Here is a 21,726-nt window from a genome sequence, read left to right on the forward strand (position 1 = left end):
ACACCTTCTAGAAGGTGTTTAGTCTGTCACCTGGCACAGAATACTAACTATAATCTAACCCAGTGTTTCCCAACTCCAGTCCTCAGGGAACCCCAACAGGTCAGGTCTTAAGGATATCACTGCTCCAGCACAGGTGGTTCAATCAGCGGCTCAGTCATTTTAACTGAGCCACCTGTGCTGGAGCAGGGATATCCTTAAGACCTGACCTGTTGGGGTTCCCTGAGCCCCACCTGCTAGGCAAGGGACTGCCATACCCAAGACATAAAATGGCGACAAGAATGTGCCTCCTTGGGCTGCCGCATGAACACCCAGAGACAAAGTGTGTCTGATATCAAATGTAACAATAAATCTGCTGTTGGATGAGATAAGTTCCTGGCGCCTCTCCTTTACCATCACTGCTCATCAGCCCAGCCAGCACGGATGCCAGCACCCGGAGAGAGATAAACAGAGACACTGAGCACCACTGGTACAGAAATAATACACCTTCATTTGAGCTGGGTCAGGAAGGGTAACAAACCTAAGAGATTTATTGTAGGGCCCATGTTTCAGCCCCAGTTTGGACCTTTGTTCTCTTGGAAAAGGTCCCAATAGGGACCGAAACGTTGATCCTACAAGAATAAATCTCTTGCGTTTACGCCAAGTCCTCTTGAGTGCCGGATATAACCTTTTTTCATCCGAGTGCCGCTAATTATGGAGGTCTGAGCACCTGTGGCCGTTTACAGCCGTATTCATGCGAGTGCTCCTTGGAATTCACCGTTGTAATTCACCTGAAATATTAGAACTTCCGCCCTTCTTAGTCTGTGCTAAACCGTATACCACTAGGTTGGGTACAAACACAACCCTCCCTCTCTCCCCGTCCTTATGTTTATAGGCTCTCTGATAAGCTCAGGGTGGGAGAAGGGTAGAGAAAACACTTGATTGATAAACACTCCCCCATTCAGAGGCCCCTAAGAAATACAATTTGTACCCAGATCTTTACTTTTAGCTTAAAGCAGCAATACTACATCACCCCCTTCTGTTTTCTAATTTTTTATTATTTGAATATGTAAAGCGTGTGACAATGTATCATTCTACATGCTTACCTAAGCTAGCAATCGTTTGGTGCTCCTGTTATAAATCTGTCCAAATCCCAACTGTGTGCCTAACATAATGGCTGCTTCAGTCAGTGTAACTCAGCAGCTACAATGTATCCTTATAATACTAAGTTAACATTATCTATTGTTACAGTTTGCAGCTTAAACTGCTGGGAATATTGGCAACAAATGATCACAAACAGGAAAGTGTTGCAAAGATCTTGCACTGCTTGGGAGGTGGGCTAAAACCTGCTATAGAAATCAAAGGATGCTTTAAAACAAATTAAAATTGGCATTCATATATTTTTTAAATAGATTAAGTATTATCGAATACTACAGAACTGATTTATTTTAAAAAAAAATTTTAAAAAGTATATATATGATTTCCCATGTTTTTCTGAATTTAATTCGTTTAAAGAGACAATAAAAGGACAATACTAATTACTAGGTGAGATTTTAATTAACTGGAACGTACACCTTTTTATACACAATGTTACTTTATGGGTGATTCAATATTTTTTAAGGACCCAATCACATTGGTAATTTGTTACTTGGCGTCCCCTTCTATAGCCTGCCAAACAGCGGATCTCTTGTGAGTAGCTGGTAGAATTGACTTCAATACATTGTTTCTTACCACTGGACTTCTGGCTGAGGCGACCCCAAGACAGTGCAGGCTAATGTGACCGCCATCTTTTCCCACACGCAATGGGCTCTCAGTGGGATCCAGAACATGGGCGGTCGGTTAGCACAAAGTTCTCTGAACTCCTTCATCTGTCGGGATTTTTCCTCTGCCTGCGTATAACAAATAACCTCATTGTAATTACCTGCTGTACTCCCATCGGCCTTTATTCGCCCTACTGTACGACATCGTGTCTGATTTGACCTCTCCAGTTTCGTTTACTGCTCACTATGGGTTTATAGATGGTGCATTTCATTTCCTAAAACATCAGCCCAAAACCTTAGTTAAGCCCCTCTCAATTAGTGATATCATTGGACTTTGAAGAAGTTCAGACTATGATATAGAATTTGATGGCAGGTAAGAACCCCATTGGCCAACCTAATCTGCTCCTATGTTGTAAAACTTCAAAACTTCGTATTGGATCCTTATTTTTCTTAACATGTGAGGCCATGTGCTCATCCCGAGTACTTTTGAATTCCCTTACTGTATTATACTGTATTAGCTTGTACCACTTCTGCTGGGAGGCTATTCCATGACTCCACCATGAAGAAGGACTCCCTTACAGATCCCCTACGCCCACCACCTACTGTACCAGCTTCAGAGCGTGACCTCGTTTTAGCCATTCCTTTCTCTGAAATATGCTTCCCTCCTTCCCCTTGTTTGAAACCCTTAATGTAGACAGCGTTTCGGCTAAGGCCCATTGAAGCCACCATGGAAAACAGCTCTGCTGCCAGCTGCCAGTGACATTAAACAGCTTGGAGTGAGTTGCCATGTGGACACTCTACTGCAGGCTGCGGGCCTACTTCAATCCACATTACAAAACCATCAAAAACAGGAAAATAAAAAAAAAATATTAGTTATCCGCTATAAAGATCATCACATTGAGTTTAGCGTCAAAGACGAAGGACGCGTGAAAATGTCTCACTTTTCTACGCAAGGTCTTGCGATCGGCCCTCACACGCAGGGATCTGCAGGCGTGTAACACTTCTATCTCCATTTTCTCCATGTCGTTCCCAAAGGCAGCTCTCTTCTTCCCTCTGGTCTCCAGGCCCAACTCACTGACTTCCCATTTCTTCCTGGATTCCCTGCGGTAAGATACAGTATACACAGTGTCCCCCAACTTCTGTGCCTGGTACTTCAGTAACCCTACAACAGCATGGATAAACACAAGGAGATGTCCGTCCCCAGGTGAAGGCTGACGTTGCTCATTGGTAATGCCATGGGTCTTTATGTGGGAGAGCCGGTTCGAATCCATATCTCTGTGCTCGGGAACTAGAATTAGATTGTAAGCTCTTTGGAGCAGTTCGTGCAAAATTGTATGTACAGTGCTGTGTACATGGTCAGCACTACATGAGAAAATGATTGCTATTATTAACTCAAACAAATCTCCCTTAACCCCTTCAGTGCCCTAATGATGTATGGTGCACGTCAACAAAAGTGGCATCTCAGGGGTCCTAATGGCGTACACCGTACGTACGTAATTGCACTCTGCTAATTTTGTAGGGGCTGAACACGATCGGCGTTCGATGGCGTAACCTGGCGGAGGGCACGGCCATCTTCCTGTCCCATCCAGCCCGACGGACGGAACTGAAAACTCTATCACGTGAACGTACCGAAGAGCGGTCACATGGTGCGGAAGTGTTGAAGGGTCCCGGAGGTGGCTCGGTCCGCCGGCACTGAAAGGGTTTAAGGTGCAATTCCCCATACGTTTGCCTGCCCCTCCCCCCCCCCAAATAGCATGTTGAAAATAACTTAGAGCTGACACGGTCCTTAACCAAATGTACCCAGATGTAAGGCAAAGATTTGGTTCAAAGCTCTAACGAATTATTTGCTGGTTTTGCGAACTTTTGTGACGTTCGCGTCCAAACTACGGAGACGCGAATCCCAGCAGATTCGCACATCTCTAATAGTGTGTGAGTGAGCGTGAGCTGAACTACAACTCCCAGCATCCTGTGCGCAGAACCTAGGGGATCAGTGCCGACATTCTGCCTTTGGCTAGCACTGCAGGTGGCAAACGGGATCCCTTCTTGCCCCATTGCTATTAAAAGGGACAAGCACAGTGTTTACATTACAAAGTACTTTATATGGTTAATTGAAACAAATAGCAAGAAAGAAAACAGATACCTGTACAATATATATATACAACACATAGTGCTAGTGGGTTGGGTGTTTTCCCATTTCTTTGAATGGCCGAACTCTTCTCATAGCGCCCAGAATAGGGGCCTATGTGTGAGTAGATAGATATTATCCATGGACTTACCAGGTGGACCTCAAAACATGTTCAGCCATCGCTACAGTTATATCTATGGGAGATACCACGATGCTGGCAAGTTCTTCATCACTGCAGACATAAAAGAAAACAAGATACAGCATGAATACCGGAGAATAATCTATATGTAATATTATACAGTATGGGGAAGGAATGTCTGCTGAGGCTGGTGCTGGAACCAAGAGGACTTGGTTCCTAATACCACCTATAAGATTCTCTTAAATCCCGATGTGGATTTAGCCCTTTCAAGATGCAGTTCCCATTGCATGTTTTTTTTTTTTTGTTTCAATTTTTTTTATTGTTTTGGAGAGACATAACACATATATAGTCTTGGAATACATGTGATGTTTTAACAGTGTCACTTGTCCATACAACAAAGGGCATTAACAGTTCGTCATCATTACTGAAATAAAATAGCTGCTATAACACTGTTTTTGAATAAGTGTGGTCTGTCTTCCTATTTCCGGTTGTGTTAGGGAAGCAGCCGCTTCCGTAAGCGTCTCTCATGGGCTTAACAAAGGAAAGAGAAGAACGTAGAAAAGAAGAAAAAGAAGGGTGGGAGGGGTGGAAGGGGGGGGGGGGGGGGGGTAGGACGAGCCCATTTGTCTGGTCTTTCTGTATTTATTTCTATGGGGTCCCTAGTTTCCTGGCCATATTTCCCAAATTTTGTGAAATTTGTCAGTTTTCTGATTCAACTGTGCTGTGAGGAGCTCCATCATCTTTTTTTCCCTTAGTCTCCGTAAGACAGTCTGCCTAGAAGGCGCATTCACCTTTTTCCAGGCAGCCGCAATAACACAGCGGGCAGCTGTCATTACATGAGTGATCATCTTACTTTCTGCCGTTCCTAATTCATCTATTGGTTTGGCCAGCACCATGGTCAGCGGTTCCACCTCAACCTCCACCCCCAAGTACTCTCTGATCAATGTTTGTATCATGACCCAGAATACCTGAATTTTTGGGCAACTCCACCAAATATGAACCATATCTCCTATTTGCCCGCATCCCCATTGCATGTTTATTTTTTATATTATAAAGATTTCTTCACCATACTATACACCAGTGTTTTGCAACATGGGCTCCTAGGAAGCTTTGGGTTCCCTAGACATCGCTAATTTTCAGCTCATTTGAGAAAGTTACCAAATACAGAAGAATTTACAATACAGCTGATCTCAAACGCACTATTAGAGAGGGTTGGGGTTCCTTATAATGCATCTGATCTCAGACGAGGTATTAGAGAGGGTTGGGGTTCCTTACAATGCATCTGATCTCAGACACGCTATTAGAGAGGGTTGGGGTTCCTTGCAATGCATCTACTCTCCGACGCGCTATTAGAGAGGGTTGGGGTTCCTTACACTGCATCTGATCTCAGACACGGTATTAGAGAGGGTTGGGGTTCCTTATAATGCATCTGATCTCAGACGAGGTATTAGAGAGGGTTGGGGTTCCTTACAATGAACTTGACCTCAGACATCCTCGGAACACTTTTACGATAGCTCAATTTGGAATAGACTAAAATTGCCTCACAGTAGTTGATTTTTTTAAACAAATTGAATATAAGTGATTGGCACCATTTTTGTAATCAGTCAAGTATAAGTAGTTTAAAATATTTTTCATGTCTCCATAGTAACCAAATGCATTGGAGAGTTTTAAAATCTTTATCTAATCTCTTCCATGATAAAAACTAATCTGCAATCTTGCAGATAATCTCTTTGATATGAGACCCCACGAGTCTCCCCAAAGATGGTCTCCCTGCCATACTCCCCCTTCACTGCTCCTGTCCACTAAACCAGCATGGACAGGGTTAAATTCACCAAGAAAGGACGGACCCACCTTGAAAAACCTGGAATTTGTCACCTTCTCCAAACCACCCTCCCCGATCCCCCCCTTCCCCCCGGCATTTTTGCAGGGTGAGCCTACGCACATTTCTACCAAAGAACCACTGGGAGACAACACCTAAGTCTCCCCAAAGGCATTAGCTGAAGGGCAGCCAAAGGGTGTCGCCGTTTGCTGCCTTTGTTAATGTTACAGCTGCTCTATTGCAATCTGAAACTCACCAAATCTCCTATCCCCTGTACCCAATGTTTCAACTGACCCTGCCTTATAGACTGTAATCTCCGTGAGGCCGGGCCTCTTCTAGCACAGCACATTGCAGGCCTATCCATGTTAATTATGCCCATAATCATCTCTCTAACTGCCCATGAAATGTCTGTAAACTGAACACATAACCTTTGTTCATTTAATGCAACCATTTGTTATTATAACTCTGGCTTTTCCTGTCTGACTCATGTCTAACAAAATAATTGTATTTAATTGTAGCTGTTCTCAACTGGACTGGAAAGTGTTGCGATGCCCCCTTAAATGGAGGCCTGTATTTACTTCATAAATAAATGATGAGGAGGTGTTTACCCCTTTCTTATTTGGGTTTATCTAATTATGCTGCCATCATTCGCAAAAGGATAAAGGGAAAGAACAATAATTAGCAGATATGGTAGAAACAAAACAGAAAGAAGAAAAGAGAAACACACACACACATTATATATATAACATTGGGTATATATATATATATATATATATATATATATATATATATATATATATCATATATACATACATGCATACATACATACATACATACATACATACATACAAACAAAAGGTAGCCAGCACATGCACATTTCACTCAGAGAGAGATGACATGCTAGCTATTTGGAACTGCCGGTATAATAATATCTTGGTAAGCAAACAGGTTTTTCTCTGCAGGCATAGAGATGGGGTGATTTGAGAAGTATTTTTAAAGATGACATTGAAGTCTTGTTAAATTGTTCACATTACAGCTGCTGGAAAACGCGCACAGAAGGGAGCAGAGGTAGCAGATATGTGTAGAAGTGGTTGCTTGTCTATTACATATATTGGGTCTGGTTTTATAACTTCAATGCCAATAGATTGTAGCCTTTAAAATTAAGCTCTTTACTCTGTAGAGATTGAGGTGCGAATTAGAGTCCGTCGTTTGTAATCTTCCAACAGGATGGTGCGTGCAGTATGCAGCCCAATACAGGGTATCCATCACCAGCTGGTAATGATTCCACGTTCTCCAGGTCTGAGAGTGGGAATAGGAATCTTTCAGGCGCAGAATGTAAATGCGTTCACGGTGAGTACGTTAGGGCAGAATGTCTCGTTTCTGCCATCTTGGACTATTCTACAAGCAGTTTAAAAACAACAACAACTAACCAGTGAGCCAGACAGGGGCTATACAGGCGTGGAGTTTTAACCCTTCATAGCAGAGCACGGTACTGAAACTTTGAAGAACCACCGTGCCTGCCCTCTTTCCTATCCGCTGTGATGCCTCAGACCCTGTTTCCTTCTTAGCTTTCCTTTATATTTAGGATATCTTTATGTCTGTCCCAAACAGTTTTGATTTCCTGTACTGCATTAGCACCTACCACCTCTGTTGGGCAGCAGTTCCATGGATCTACCACCCTTGCCGTGATGAAGTATTTCTAAGTCTGCCACCTTCCAGTTTCAGAGCGTGACCTCTTGTTCTCTGTCCCAGAAATACGCTTCCCTCCTGCACCTTGTTGAAAAAATATATTTATTTATATATATATTTGAAAGTTTCATTCATATCCCCCCTCTCCCTTCTCGCCTCCCAAGTGGCACATGTTTTGTGCTCGTCAGGCTGTTAAGGGGTTAATGTAAGGCTAGCCCCCTCCAGGAGAAACAAAATGGCGGTTGACCTGATCTGTCTTGGCTTCCTTTTGGCCCTCGTGACAAGGGGGGGGACGTACATACCAGATAGTACCGGCGCCAGCTTCACCGGTTTGTATCTCGGGAACCAGGGCAGAAATTACCATGGTTCCGATCCAGGGACCCCCTGCATCCCACCCATGTAACAAAAATAAAAAATAAAGTGACTGAGCCATTGATTGTGCCCCCTGTGCTGAAGCAGGGATATCCTGAAAACCTGACCTGTTGGTGGCCCTTGAGGACTGGAGTTGGCCACTCTGATCTAGAGGGCACCCAAAGAGTTAAATGACAACTCTGACCTGGTTTTAAATTTCCGCTTGTGGGTTGTGGATGTCATTTGAAGTCGGCGTTTCGCCTGCTCAGACTCCTCTTCCTGCGTCCTTTTTTCCATCGTGAGCAAAGGATGCTGGGTCTAAAAATAAAAAAATTCAAACATCACTCCTTGTGGCTACTTCTGACTTTAAATTCCATGGTGATCGCCATTTTTTGCTGTTGCATTTTATATATATATATATATATATATATCAAAGACCAACACAAAATTATGTAGCGCTCAGGTGGATAATAGTGACAATATATATAGAATAATGATAACAAATTATATGAATCAATAAAAATCCTAATAAAAATCAACACACTTTTAACTACATATAACTTCAAACCATAAAGTGATAGTGAAAAAAACAAAGTCCAAGATAAATGTTCCACTTAAAAAATCCAGAGAGATAAAGGTCCCAATTGATGATCCAGGGAGCGTCTTTGCAGCTTCAGATAAAAGTGGTATAGCCAACCACTACGAATCTCAGAACAAAAAACAAACAGAAGCGCAAGCTCCATAGCACGTAACTGTTTAAACAAAAGAGTACATTTATTAAAAAACTGCAGCCCAAAGGAAATGCACTTACAGGATTAACAAAAGCAACCATACGTGGGAGAGAAATCTCTGTGTGTAGTCACCTGCGCTGGATAGAGGGTACCAGGTGGGCAGGGTATATCTGCACAGCTTGTAGCCACCACCAGCTCCTGTCACAAGTTGGCGCAAGGAGACTGAGTCAGTCAGTGCCTCCACGTCCTCTGCTCCTGCATAGGATAGTTGCCAGCGCTTGAACATGCAGCTAGTAAGATCGCAGGGACGCCCAGGACTCAGTGTAGACACACCCACAGCGCGATGACGTCACCAATCCTACGCGTTACGTCACACAAAGGCAACTTCGTCAGGGGATGTCTAATTGGTCAGGGACAGCCAATGAAATAGGCTTCAATAACCGCACCCTATAAACACAATTTTTACCTGTCCACTCATTATATAACTCTCCCCCTCAACCACTGCTATAACCACTCATTATATAACTCTCCCCCCAACCACTGCTATAACCACCATTGTATAACTCTCCCCCCAACCACTGCTATAACCACTCATTATATAACTCTCCCCCCAACCACTGCTATAACCACCATTGTATAACTCTCCCCCCAACCACTGCTATAACCACTCATTATATAACTCTCCCCCCAACCACTGCTATAACCACCATTGTATAACTCTCCCCCCAACCACTGCTATAACCACTCATTATATAACTCTCCCCCCAACCACTGCTATAACCACTCATTATATAACTCTCCCCCCAACCACTGCTATAACCACTCATTATATAACTCTCCCCCCAACCACTGCTATAACCACTCATTATATAACTCTTCCCCCTCCCCAACCGCTGCTATAAGCACTCCCTGTAACTCCCCCTGTAGGTGCCATGACACATTTGGAAACTCTTCGCCTAAGGCCGCGATTATAGTGAGCGCAATGGCACGTGCGATTACGCGTGGCTGCTTGAACAAAGTGCAGCAGCTGATATGGTTTTTCGCACGGGCGTCGCATCACGTGAGCGGTTCAGCCAATGAGGACGAACCAGCCTGGTGATGCATCCGCCATGCCTCCGGCAAGCCTCCATCGCAGTGCACCCATCGCTCGGGCGACAGGCGCTCCATCACGCGCGCCTACTATAATCTTAGCCTAATCCACAAACTTTGCCATTTTTGTCAAACTTTAAACAATTTGAACTTTTTAAACAGTTTGCAAAGAGTTTGCCACGGCACAAGCTTCCTACCTGTGAGCACACCTGAGATACTGAACCTGGGAAATAATGCTATATGCATATTCAAATGAGATCCCTGGCATATTTACATTTCCTAGGTATATTCTAAGTACCAAAGAATACTCAACAAAGATCTCTCTACGTTAGGTCTCTCTCTTCGTCCCAATGTTTTCAGCTGGACTTTGACTCATTTTTCGTCAAAGTCGGACATGTTCACCCATCTTGATCTGCCACTCTTGTAATATCAACAACCATAATTACATTCTGTCCCGTACGGCACCCTGCGAGCGTGCGACCGGCATGCGGGACACGGGTTAACACTCACGCGCGTGTGACACGCTCACACAGGTACTCACAACAATGGAGGAGACTGTCAGCGAGAAGCTTCCTTCGGCTCAGAGGGGCATCGGCTCTCTGCCTCCCCGCAGCTGCTGACATCCGTACGGGTCCCAAAATGAGAGGGCGAGCCTCAGCGTCGTAAAAATAGCCTCTCGTTAAGTGGATGAGCCGCGTGAATCCAGGACCTGAGACAATCCCTGGGTCCATTTCAACAAAGGCTTCGGCGTCTACAGCATTCCTGGTGTTTTACTGGGCAGTGGCGCCCACCGCGGGCGTATAAATATCCCGGAGATTAGGATGGATTTGGGAAAGGGCACAGGGAGGAGCTGGTTCAGCAAAGGATTAAACTCAGGACAGACAGGGAAGTATAAAAAGCCCAGAAATAATATAATGAATCTCTGGAACACTAGGGTGCTTGGGAACAGAGCGTTCTGCGTCTCTCCGCCGTCCAGCTGTCACCTCCTGTGAGGTCATTTACCGCTCCGCCTGGGACAAGGACCGTTTGGTGACAGCAGGAATGGTGTGTGTGTGTGTGTGTGTGTGTGTGTGTGTGTGTGTGTGTGTTGTAACGTTTTCATCGGAGACTGAATTTCTTTAGCACTGGTGTATTCCTAGTGTTGGTAACTATGCTGCTGGATCATCTCCAGTAGTTACATTGTGCTTCCCTGTCCTTTGTGGAGAGCTGGACAATGTGTGAATTGACATTTTCTGTCTATGACATCTGTAACGTGCGACATCGTCAGTGGCAATACAGTGTCTTCAGCGCTATTTATTTTATCAAAATGTTATATATATATATTTTTTTTTAAGATGACAAGAGAGTTCTTTGATTTATTTTTTAGGATGTAACCTGGATTTTAAAAAGGTGCAATCCCACGTAGCCCACCGGAAAACAACCTTTTGAAAAGAAACGAGCCGTCTGATTAGCTACCCTTTAACAAATCTACCAGAGCTAATAGCAAACATTTTGGCAGCTTTCATTTTTTGGAAATGAATTACAAATGTAGTTTCTGGAGGATATTCGGAGTGGTCCTTTTGGGGGAGTGTCTGTCAATCAAGTGTTTTCTTTCCCCTTGTCCCACACTGTCCTTATCAGGGAGCCAATAAAGATAAGGGGAGGTGCAAACTCTTGTAGAACATGAGACCCAAGGGAGCAGCCCGAGGAAATCAAACCCCCTCCCAAGTGTCAGCCCAGCGTGTTTACAAACATTGCAAAAATGATTGAAAAAATACTTACAGTATAAGTGTCAGATTTGGGTTAAAAGGCACCAATTACCCAGTTGTGACCCCTTAACCCATTGGGTGCCACATGCAGCACGAGGGTGCCACAGCCTATCCGGCACTCGCGGTCACGTGGCCGCGCTGTCACTGGTGTCAGAACGGAAAGGGGAGCAGTTCGCGTCCTCCGTCCCACCTCCCGGATGCGTGGCGTTCCTGCATCCACAGGCGCGCAGAACGCGATTTCCCCTCCAAAATGAGGTTACCACGTAGCTATTGGGGTCCCCGGGGTGCCAGACTCCATGATGTAGTGGCTACCTCCTTGGGCACCCAAAGGGTTAAAAATGATGTCACATCTTGGTCCGAGGAGGGACTGCAGGAGGCAGGTATGTTGCAAGATAGAAAAAGGTGTGCCACCCTCTGTGTAAACACAGACCATTCGCAGCCAAAGAGCTGTCAGTTGCACAGACAGTGGCTGGTGACACTGCAGTGTGGCAGGTGTAAGGGATTGTCACAGCGTGCCAGCATACCGCACAATCTGTGCCATCTCCTGGGTCAGTGATTCCAGCCTATTCATTACAATGACAGCTGGAACTACTTGAGATCCCTGCCTAGTGACTCACAAGCCACATATTGCAACAGAAAAACCCCAATTGATGTTTATACAGGGGCAGGGGCAACTGCGGTGTCCTGTGATGCAGACTCCTTAGGCGGTGAAAGGGTTAACACAGTGAGACATTTAAAGCAACATAAAAGTAACATTAGGAAAATAAGTCCCTGCCCAAAGAGCTTACAATCTAAGTGGTAGTTAGGGAGAACGTATAGACAGTAGGAGGGGGAGTCATGGTAAGTGGGTTTTCAAGGGGTCATGGTAAATGCATATGAGATGTATAGTATCAGCCATGGAGCTACTCATATGCTTCGTTAAAGAGGTGTGTTTTAAAGATGGGTCTTAAAGGTGGAGAGAGAGGGTGCCAGTCGGGTATTGAGGGGAAGAGCATTCCAGAGGAGTGGGAAAGGTTTAAGGTGGGAGAGGGCTATAGATACAAAAGGGGTAGACAGAAGACATCCTTGTGAAGAATGCAAGAGTCGGGCAGGTATATAGCGAGAAATTAGAGCGGAGATGTAAGGAGGAGCAGAGGAGGGTACAGCCTTAAAAGTGAGGAGGGTCATTTTGTAAGTGATTCAGGATTTAACAGGAAGCCAGGAGAGGGATTTCAGCAGGAGAGGCAGGTAAATCCTCACTTTTAACAGGTCTCTTCTAGGACCAAAGTAAACTAAAGGCATAGTTTCATAGGTTAAGTGTACTGTACGTGATTGGCACCATGAAATATGAAAATAAAACAAATATTTTCATAAATTTTACAAAAAAAACATTTAGGTGTCTCCATAGTAATCACATGCTTTGGCGGGATTTCACAATCTTTACCTAATCTTTTGTGAGCCGACTAGTTGTAATCTCTTGTGTTTAGAAGATTATTATTAAAAAATAAATAAATATATATATATTTGTTATTAATGTAAATAATACTTTTCTATTTTCTCCAGGTCCTGCAGTATGTCTTTCTAATCTTATTTGGTAATGCCTGATCTTTCTCTTTATGTTTGGCTTTAAAACTGAAGGTGTTGTGCGGTCTCTGTGGGACTTTACCCTTTCCAAAGAGTAATCCTGTTGCCGTTAATGGCGCAATGTTCTTCCAATTTCAGGGGGAGCATGGGAAATAAATCAGCAAAATAGAAAACATCTAAGTGTACAAGGTGTTGCAATCACATAGTTATGTGCAGCAGGAGTCTTGGCTCATATGCAGTGCCTACTTGCAGTGTAATAAATGCAATTTGTGAATCCAAAACTGTGGCAATGTAGTTGCTGGTATAAATTCAGAAGCGATGCACAGCTAGGAAAAGTGTGGTTCAGATCTGGGGGACTCTGGTTCTGCCTCCACTCTGGTTTAGGAACACATTGCTGGTAGGGATGTGCAGGGATTGGTAGCTTAAGTGCACTATTCTGAAGCCAGGGCACGTTGGTATGAATGGCTCCCGATAGCATTAACACAGTTCCCTTTTAAATCACTCCAAGTCCTGTAATATTTCCTCCACTTTATTGGGAAAAGGTAGCAGGGTACAGATACTTGTGGATGGTGTGTAGTGGTGATTATTAGTTAGAAACCGGTAAAAAGAGATGGCCTCACCAAGGGTTATAAACAGAGAAAGGTTCTTTACTCACTGTCTCCAGGGTTGAAAAGGAAGTGAGGTGCGGTGTGGGCAAAGGAAAAGTCTAGGGGCAGACCATGTCTGAACAAACAGGAGGGGGGGCAGACTAGCCCATTCTGGTGAGGATCTCAGAGACTGCTGTAGCAGCTCACTGATGTCATGCTCGCAGGCAAGGAGTGCAACATTGTTGCAAGCCACGCAGGCACAGTATGTGTCTGCAGACTCCATGCAGCTGGGAATAAAATCTGACAGGCAGAAACTGCAAAGGAGAGAGGGGGGTGAGTCAGAAATGTGGCTCTTGTTCCATAACACTCCCCGTCTGGTATCTGTAGATACCACTATATGGCAAGCTATGTGGAACATATGTGCAATACATACAACATAACAATATACTGCAAAGGTCCATATTTCCATAGCAATGTGATACCGGCTGGTACCACTGGCATCAAAGTCCTTTGACCAGGCCTTCCAGTAAGGGAAGCCAGGTGGGTGCGCAACTCTTGGTTAGCTTGACGCACCACAATGTCTCTTAAAAGTCCACGGCACTGGTAACCAGTTTTTCCCCATCACAGTCCGATTTGGGCATTAGAAGGATAGTCTCTGTAATGGGTCTTAAGAAGGTTTTAACGATCCCATTCTGGGCCACTCGTACTTCCACTTTGCGAACCTTTTCGTCTTCGCTTGGGATAGTTCTGATTATAAGTCCCATGGGCCATTCATTTCTTGCCACCTGTTTATCTTTCAACAAGACCACATCCCCCACTTGGATATCTGGTTTCACTGTTTGCCATTTGTGGCGTTCTTGGAGTGTCACCAGATACTCACGTCTCCAGCGATCCCAAAATGTGTTGGCCAAGTACTGCACCTGTCTCCACTGTCGTTTGTGCATATCCTTAGAGTGGAAGCCTTCGACTGGGGTGGGGACGTTCCCTACTTTCTGGGTCAGCAGCATTGCTGGTGTCAAAACGCTTGGCGATTCTGGATCTGTTGACACTGGGATTAAGGGCCTAGCATTGACTATTGCTGATATTTCGGCCATGAATGTGGTTAGCACTTCGTGAGTGAGTCGAGTCAGGTCGGTTTTTAGCATTATAGAATCCAAGATACGCCTAACCACTCCGATCATGCGCTCCCATGCTCCGCCCATGTGAGAGGAGTGAGGAGGGTTGAATGTCCACGTGCACTCTTGGTCGCGCAGGTATCTTTGGATACTATTGTCTCTATTGTCCTTAGTGTTTATTTGTAATTCCTTGCATGCTCCAACGAAATTGGTACCACAATCGGAGCGTATTTGTTTAACTGGTCCTCTGACTGCAAAGAACCTTCTGAGGGCATTTATGAAGCTTGAAGCATCCATAGATTCTATAACCTCGATGTGTATAGCTCGTGTACTCATGCAGGTGAAGAGTACCGCCCATCGTTTGCTGTTTGCTAGCCCGCCTCTAGTTCTACGTGAGATGACCATCCAGGGCCCAAATACATCGAGTCCTACATAGGTAAAGGGGGGTTCTGTGTTAAGTCTGTCGACAGGTAGATCCGCCATCCTTTGGTCTTGGCTTTTGCCTCGCAGCATTCGGCACCTAACACATTTGTGGAGATTACTGGCCACGCACCTTTTCATGCCAACGACCCAAATGCCCGCCGCCCTAATGGCGCCTTCGGTGAAGTGTCGTCCCTGATGCATGACTTGTTCGTGGTAGTGGCGCACCAACAAAGTGGCGATGTGATGCCGGCCAGGGATGATAAGAGGGTTGCTTTCCTCCCTGCTCAGTTGGGACTTATTGAGGCGGCCTCCTACTCTCATGAGGCCGTCGTTGTCGATGAAGGGATTCAACTTCCAAAGTGGACTGTTTTTATTAACACTCTTCTTTCCGCGAATGCAATTGATCTCTTCCGCATATGTTTCCCTTTGAACATGACTCAGAACAGTTTCCTTAGCCTTTGTAATTTCCTCTACGGTGCGCAGCTCTTTGCAGATGTGCCAGCCGTGGCAACCGGTAGTTTTACCGTCTGGTGTCTGGCGGAAGGAGGAGGCTATATGCCCAAGATGGGCTACTGTTCGCAGAAGGGCCGTCCACTTTGAGAAGCGTTGGAATCGATGTGATCCGAATGCGTTTTTGTGCGATACATTGGTGAGTACCACGGATACTTGTAGGGGCCTTATCTCCGTATCCTTTTCGGGATCCACGAGTTCAAAATCGTCAACTGGGGTTGGTAGAGTTTCCGCAGGCTGCGCAAGAAACATTGGTCCTGTGAGCCACGACGTATTCTGCAGTTGAGATGCGGGTACTGATCTGGTGGCGTGATCTGCGGGATTTTGCTCTGTGGGCACGTGGTGCCATTGTTCTGGTTGGGTTGACTTCCTGATTCTTTCTACGCGGTTAGCTACGTATACGTAGAATCTCCTTTTCTTATTGTAGATGTATCCCAGTACCACCTTGCTATCTGTGTAGAGTTTGACGGCATCTGGTTTGCTGTCCATCTCATTCTCGATAAGCTCCGCCAGTTCTACTGCTAGCACTGCACCACACAGCTCGAGTCTGGGTATAGTATGGTCAGGTTGTGGCGCCAGCTAAGCTTTGCCAAGGATGAACCTGATGTGGCAACTTCCATCCACGTCCGTGGTTTTTAGGTAGGCCACCGCTGCTATAGCTTTGGTGGAGGCATCTGAGAACACGCAAAGCTCTTTGCTGTGTGCGGCGGTGAGAGATATAGGTGAATAGGGGCGTGGGATTTGAAGTTGCTCGAGGGCCTTCAGGGAGTGTTTCCACGTTTCCCACTCTTTCCGTTTTTCTGGAGGTAGTGGGGTGTCCCATTCCTGTTTTTCGAAGGACATTTCTCTGAGGAGGGACTTCCCTTGTATAGTGACAGGAGCCACGAATCCTAGCGGGTCGTAGAGACTGTTAACGGTGGACAGGACTCCGCGACGTGTGAAGGGTTTTTCTTCGATGGCTACCTGGAACGTAAAGGTGTCTGTTTTAAGATTCCAGCTTATCCCCAGGCTCCGCTGTATGGGAGGCGTGTCGGTCCCCAGATCCAAATTCTTGAGATCTGGTGCTTGATCATCTGCGTGAAACGCCTTCATCACTGTGGCACTGTTGGAAGCTATTTTGTGCAACCTTAGGTTGGCCTTCGCTAACATCTTTTGTGTCCTCTTGAGTAGATCTACGGCTTCTTCTTCGGTGGGAACTGATTTTAATCCGTCGTCCACATAGAAGTCTCTTTCGACGAAGCTCCTGGCGTCTTTCCCGAACTCTGCTTCTCCGTCTTGGGCCGTTCTTCTGAGGCCGTAGGCTGCCACTGCAGGTGATGGGCTGTTCCCGAAGACATGTACTTTCATGCGGTACTCCGTGATTTCTTTTTCTACGTCGTCATCTTGGTACCACAGGAATCTTAGGTAGTTACGGTTGTCTTCTCGCACAAGGAAGCAGTGGAACATCTGTTGAATGTCTGCGGTTACGGCGATAGGTTCCTTGCGGAAGCGGATCAGCACTCCCAGAAGACTGTTCGTCAGATCCGGCCCGGTGAGGAGAACATCGTTTAGGGAGACTCCCTGATGCTGAGCGCTGGAGTCGAATACCACTCGGATTTGGCCAGGTTTCTGGGGGTGGTAGACGCCAAACGACGGGAGGTACCAGCATTCTTCGCCTTCTTTCATTGGGGGCGCCGACTCTGCATGGCCACTGTGGAAGATTTTTTGCATGAAGGCCACAAAGTGTTCCTTGGTCTCCGGTTTCCTTTGTAGGTTACGGCGGAGCGAAGCGAGCCTAGACATAGCGTGGTCTCTGTTGTTTGGGAGGCGTCTTCTTGGCGAGCGGAAAGGTAGTGGGGCCACCCAACTGCCCAATTCGTCCTTGAAGAGCTCCTTATCCATTAACCTCAAGAATTCTTTGTCTTCCATTGATGGCGCCTGTTTGTCGTCGTCCTTTGTTGTCTGGAACACTGTACTCCCTAGGTCATTGGGGTATTTTCTTGCCACAGGCGCGTCTCCGTAGTTCCTTTTGGTCTCGAGCTTCTCGTGGACCTGAAAGTGGTTCGGACAAGGTTTGAAGTGGGATATACGACCGTTCTCCAACAAGTTTGTCTGTAGGGCGCCTACGTTGTCGGGTCCTCGTATCCTGTCTATGCATACTTCTCCAACTACCACCCATCCTAGATCGAGCCTTTGAGCGCTTAGGCCGTTGTGGTCCCCATTTCGCTGTTCGCGGATCTTGTGTGCTCTCATGATGTCTCTGCCAAGTAGCAGCAGGATCTGGGCATCTTCGTCTAGTGGTGGGATATGATCGGCAATGGTTTTTAGATGGGGATGGTGTCGCGCCACGTCTGGCGTGGGGATCTCAGTCCTATCTTCCGCCATGTGATTGCACTCGATGAGTGTGGGAAGGGGCATGCTCACTTTGCCGTCTATTGAGCATATGGTGTAGCCATTCACTCTTCTCCCTGTAGTCTCCATTCGCCCTGCGCACGTTCTGAGAGTGTAAGGAGAAGTACTGTCTTGTATGCTGAACATATCGAAGAATTCTGACCTGACCAGCGATCGGTTGCTCTGGTCGTCGATGATTGCATACATCAGTTTGGCTCTTTGGGGTTATCCCTCTGGGTGCACTGCTACCAGACATATTTTAGAGCAAGATCTACCGTCGTCTCCTTCTCCGCATACTTCTGTGCATTTGGATGCTACTGACGTCGGGGGGGGTGTGTCTCCCACTTCTTCCTCCCCGCCCTGCTTTGTCGGAGGGTTAGGGGCTTTGCTTGCTTTGGGCTTCATAGCTTCCGGGTGTAGAGCGGCTATGTGCCTGTCGCTATCGCACTCTGTGCATTTCATAGCTTCTTTGCAGTCCTTGAATAAATGAGTTGTGGAAGCACAACATTTGAAACAGGCTCCCCATTCCCTGAGTAGGTTCTTTCGCTCCTCTATGGGTTTCATCCTGAATCCGAAGCACTTGTTAAGTGGATGCGGCTTTTTGTGGATAGGGCATTCTTTGTTAAGGTCCCTTGGTTTTTTGTCCCTGTCGGCCGTCTGGCTGGGACTCGCGTGGGTCGTAGGGGGCACGTCCGTCCTGTGGACCGAGATGGGTGTTCTGGAGTCCTTGCACCTTGCTGTTGACCTTTCGTTCCTCGGGTGGCTAACGCTGGATGTGGTTTGCGCCCCTAAGACGAAGCTGGGGTCGTTTCTTGTCTTTGCCGCTTCGCAGATGAAGCTCACGAAGAATGAGAATGGGGGGAAGACAACCTGCTTCTCCCTTTTGTATTTGGAACCTTGTGAAAGCCACCTTTCTTGGAGGTTGAAGGGTAGCTTCTCCAGGATGGGTCTCACTCCACGAGCTGAATCTAGGGCGTTGAGACCTATTAAGGAATGGTCTTTCCTTGCGAACTCCAGTTCTTGCAGCAGGTCTCCAAGATCTCGTAACTTCGAGTAGTCTTTACTCGTGATCTTGGGGAAGCTCTCGATTCTTTTGAAGAGTGAATCCTCGACTGCTTCAGGGCTGCCATAGGTCTCTTCTAGCCTTTCCCACACTAGGTCCAGACCTACTTGGGGTTGATGTGCGTTTGCCGTCCGAAGTCTCTGCGCTTGCTCCCTGGATACGTTCCCCAAGAACTTAACTAACAGGTTGAGCTCTTCCCTTGCTGAGAAGTCCAAGCTGTCGATTGCGTCTTTGAACGTGAACTTCCACGTCCGGTAGTTCTCAGGGCGGTCGTCGAAGCTGATGAGTCCTGCGTGCACCAAGTCGCGCCGGATCATGTACTTGGCTATGTCTGTCAGACCTGAGACGTCGGCGCGTTTGCCCCGTTCTGAGGTAGTTGCTGGGACGGTCTGTGCGGTCGCCTCTTCCTTGGCGTGGACGCGTGATGGCTGCTGGCCAGTGTGAGGGGCTGTTTTCTCCCGCGTGGGTGTACCTGGATTACGAGCCTGTTGTGGTGCATCCGTGTGCGCTCTGGCGTGTGGATCACTGTTGCGGCTGTGGCTATCCCAGGCAGCGTGTGCCATTGACGGAGCAGCGTCTTCTCCTCGTGGTCCTAGCGAGTTTTCGTTGTCTGTGGTGTCGCTCCCTCCGTGTTGAGATGGTGCGCTGGTGTTTACACTGAAGAGGCTCCTTACGTAGTCTTCAGTGCGTTGGGCTGGATCCTCTGAGGCTATCCGTCTGTACGGTAGCTCCCCGCCATCCTGTTGCGCGGCTGCTTCTAGGACTTCAGCTTGGGCTATGGCGGCGGCGGCTTCCTTCTCTTGATTAAGCGCCTCTAGTTCCGCATCAAATTCGGCTTTCCTACGCGCAGTGGCGGCATTGGCAGCGGCGGCGGCGGTAGCAGCAGCGGCGGCATTTGCAGCGGCAGCGGTAGCAGTGGCATTCTGCTCCTCCTCTTCTACACGCGCTTTTTCTGCCCTTACTGCTGCCTCTCTGCGACTATATTCGGCCCTGGCACGTGCGGCCTCTGCGGCGGCTCGCGCCTTGGTAGCGTTTGTGCTTGCGCTGGACGCGTTAGATTGCACTGATCTTGCTGACCTTGATGAGTGCCTGGATATGCTTGAGCGCTGCGATGCAGTCTCCAGGAGGAGCTCTTTTCTCACGCTTTGAGCGTCTGTGATGGCGGCCCGCACGCGGCTGTCACGTGCAAGATCAATGTTATTTTGTAAGTCTCTTTCTTGCAGGCTTTCGCCGGTGTTGGTTCTGGTCAAGTAGGTGATGTATGTTTCTGACAGCCCTTGGTAGCACGAGTGATCAGACTTTATTTGAATAATTGCCTGCGCGAGCTGTTGTGCATTATCGCCAATACTAACGACATTGCGTAACTCCAATGCGGTTGTTTCCCAGGCCAACTCTAATTTAGCGCGGTGCGCTTCAATGTCGCTCTCATATTTTTCGCGGCCCTTTTGTGTCAGTGTGACTGTCCGTTTGGGCCTTGCGCCTGCCTGCGCCTGTTGCAGATGCGCAGCGGTCTCTGTGTCTGAGAGATCGCTTTCCTGCGTGATGTCTGGTGAGGCTCTGAGTTCTGCCATGCTGTAGGTGTGTGTAGGCCTTTGCCAGTGCGTGTGGCGTGCGGTCTTTTACCTTGTCAGCGATGGGCGTCTGTCTCAGATGATGCCGAGCGGTGTCCTGCAGCGTGCAGCGTTGGGGTAGCTGTACTTACAGATGTCCGTTGGCTCCTCACTGTGGGGCTGAGCAGCGGGTGGACTCAGACAGAGAGAAAGGCAATTAGGTATTGTGAGAGAAGCACTGTTAGTTGCAAGGCTGTGTGCAGTTTGCTGTATAAAGCTTGCTGCCCTGTCTGGCAGAGTGAAGCTGCTGCTTGTCCTGGGGTGCAGAGACTATTCTGTATAGCATAAAGTCTTTGAGTAGTAGCTGCTGTGTGATTCCTTTGTGTAGTATTAGCAAAGTAAGGCTGCTCACTGTCTTTGCATAAAGCTGTGGTAGTTTGCTGTGTAGAGGCTTGTGGCTCTGTGTAGCAACGTGCTTGTGCAATGTGGTGAGAGACTGCTGTTTATTTATTTGCTACGTAAGCTGCTCGCTTGTATCTTTAGCATAAAGGCTGTGGGTAGCAGCTCCTCTGTGTGTATTTCCCAAGGCACACGGTCCTCTTTTTACTATTCTGAAGCCAGGGCACGTTGGTATGAATGGCTCCCGATAGCATTAACACAGTTCCCTTTTAAATCACTCCAAGTCCTGTAATATTTCCTCCACTTTATTGGGAAAAGGCAGGAGGATACAGATACTTGTGGATGGTGTGTAGTGGTGATTATTAGTTAGAAACCGGTAAAAAGAGATGGCCTCACCAAGGGTTATAAACAGAGAAAGGTTCTTTACTCACTGTCTCCAGGGTTGAAAAGGAAGTGAGGTGCGGTGTGGGCAAAGGAAAAGTCTAGGGGCAGACCATGTCTGAACAAACAGGAGGGGGGGCAGACTAGCCCATTCTGGTGAGGATCTCAGAGACTGCTGTAGCAGCTCACTGATGTCATGCTCGCAGGCAAGGAGTGCAACATTGTTGCAAGCCACGCAGGCACAGTATGTGTCTGCAGACTCCATGCAGCTGGGAATAAAATCTGACAGGCAGAAACTGCAAAGGAGAGAGGGGGGTGAGTCAGAAATGTGGCTCTTG

The 21,726-nt window shown here is 46.9% G+C and overlaps 1 protein-coding gene across 4 annotated transcripts in view; it reads right to left on the reverse strand.

The window, feature by feature from the left end:
* The window catches only part of MYOM3 (myomesin 3), a 102,360-nt gene extending 91,899 nt beyond the window's left edge, over positions 1 to 10,461 (reverse strand). The window contains exons 1-6 of one of the 4 annotated variants that reach the window (XM_075603701.1): positions 10,221 to 10,461; positions 8,723 to 8,948; positions 8,065 to 8,177; positions 4,013 to 4,093; positions 2,678 to 2,837; positions 1,708 to 1,865 (exon numbers count right to left, since the gene is read on the reverse strand). In XM_075603701.1, coding sequence (XP_075459816.1) covers positions 1,708 to 1,865; positions 2,678 to 2,837; positions 4,013 to 4,093; positions 8,065 to 8,156 — 491 coding nt within the window. In that variant the 5' untranslated portion in view covers positions 8,157 to 8,177; positions 8,723 to 8,948; positions 10,221 to 10,461. Of the gene's footprint in view, positions 1 to 1,707; positions 1,866 to 2,677; positions 2,838 to 4,012; positions 4,094 to 7,461; positions 7,593 to 8,064; positions 8,178 to 8,722; positions 8,991 to 10,220 lie in introns of those variants that run through there. The other 3 variants (XM_075603700.1, XM_075603699.1, XM_075603702.1) reach the window with 3 other exon arrangements.
* Positions 10,462 to 21,726: the final 11,265 nt, after the last annotated feature.

Source organism: Ascaphus truei, chromosome 6 (assembly GCF_040206685.1).
Source record: "Ascaphus truei isolate aAscTru1 chromosome 6, aAscTru1.hap1, whole genome shotgun sequence".
Classification (NCBI taxonomy): Eukaryota; Metazoa; Chordata; class Amphibia; order Anura; family Ascaphidae; genus Ascaphus; species Ascaphus truei.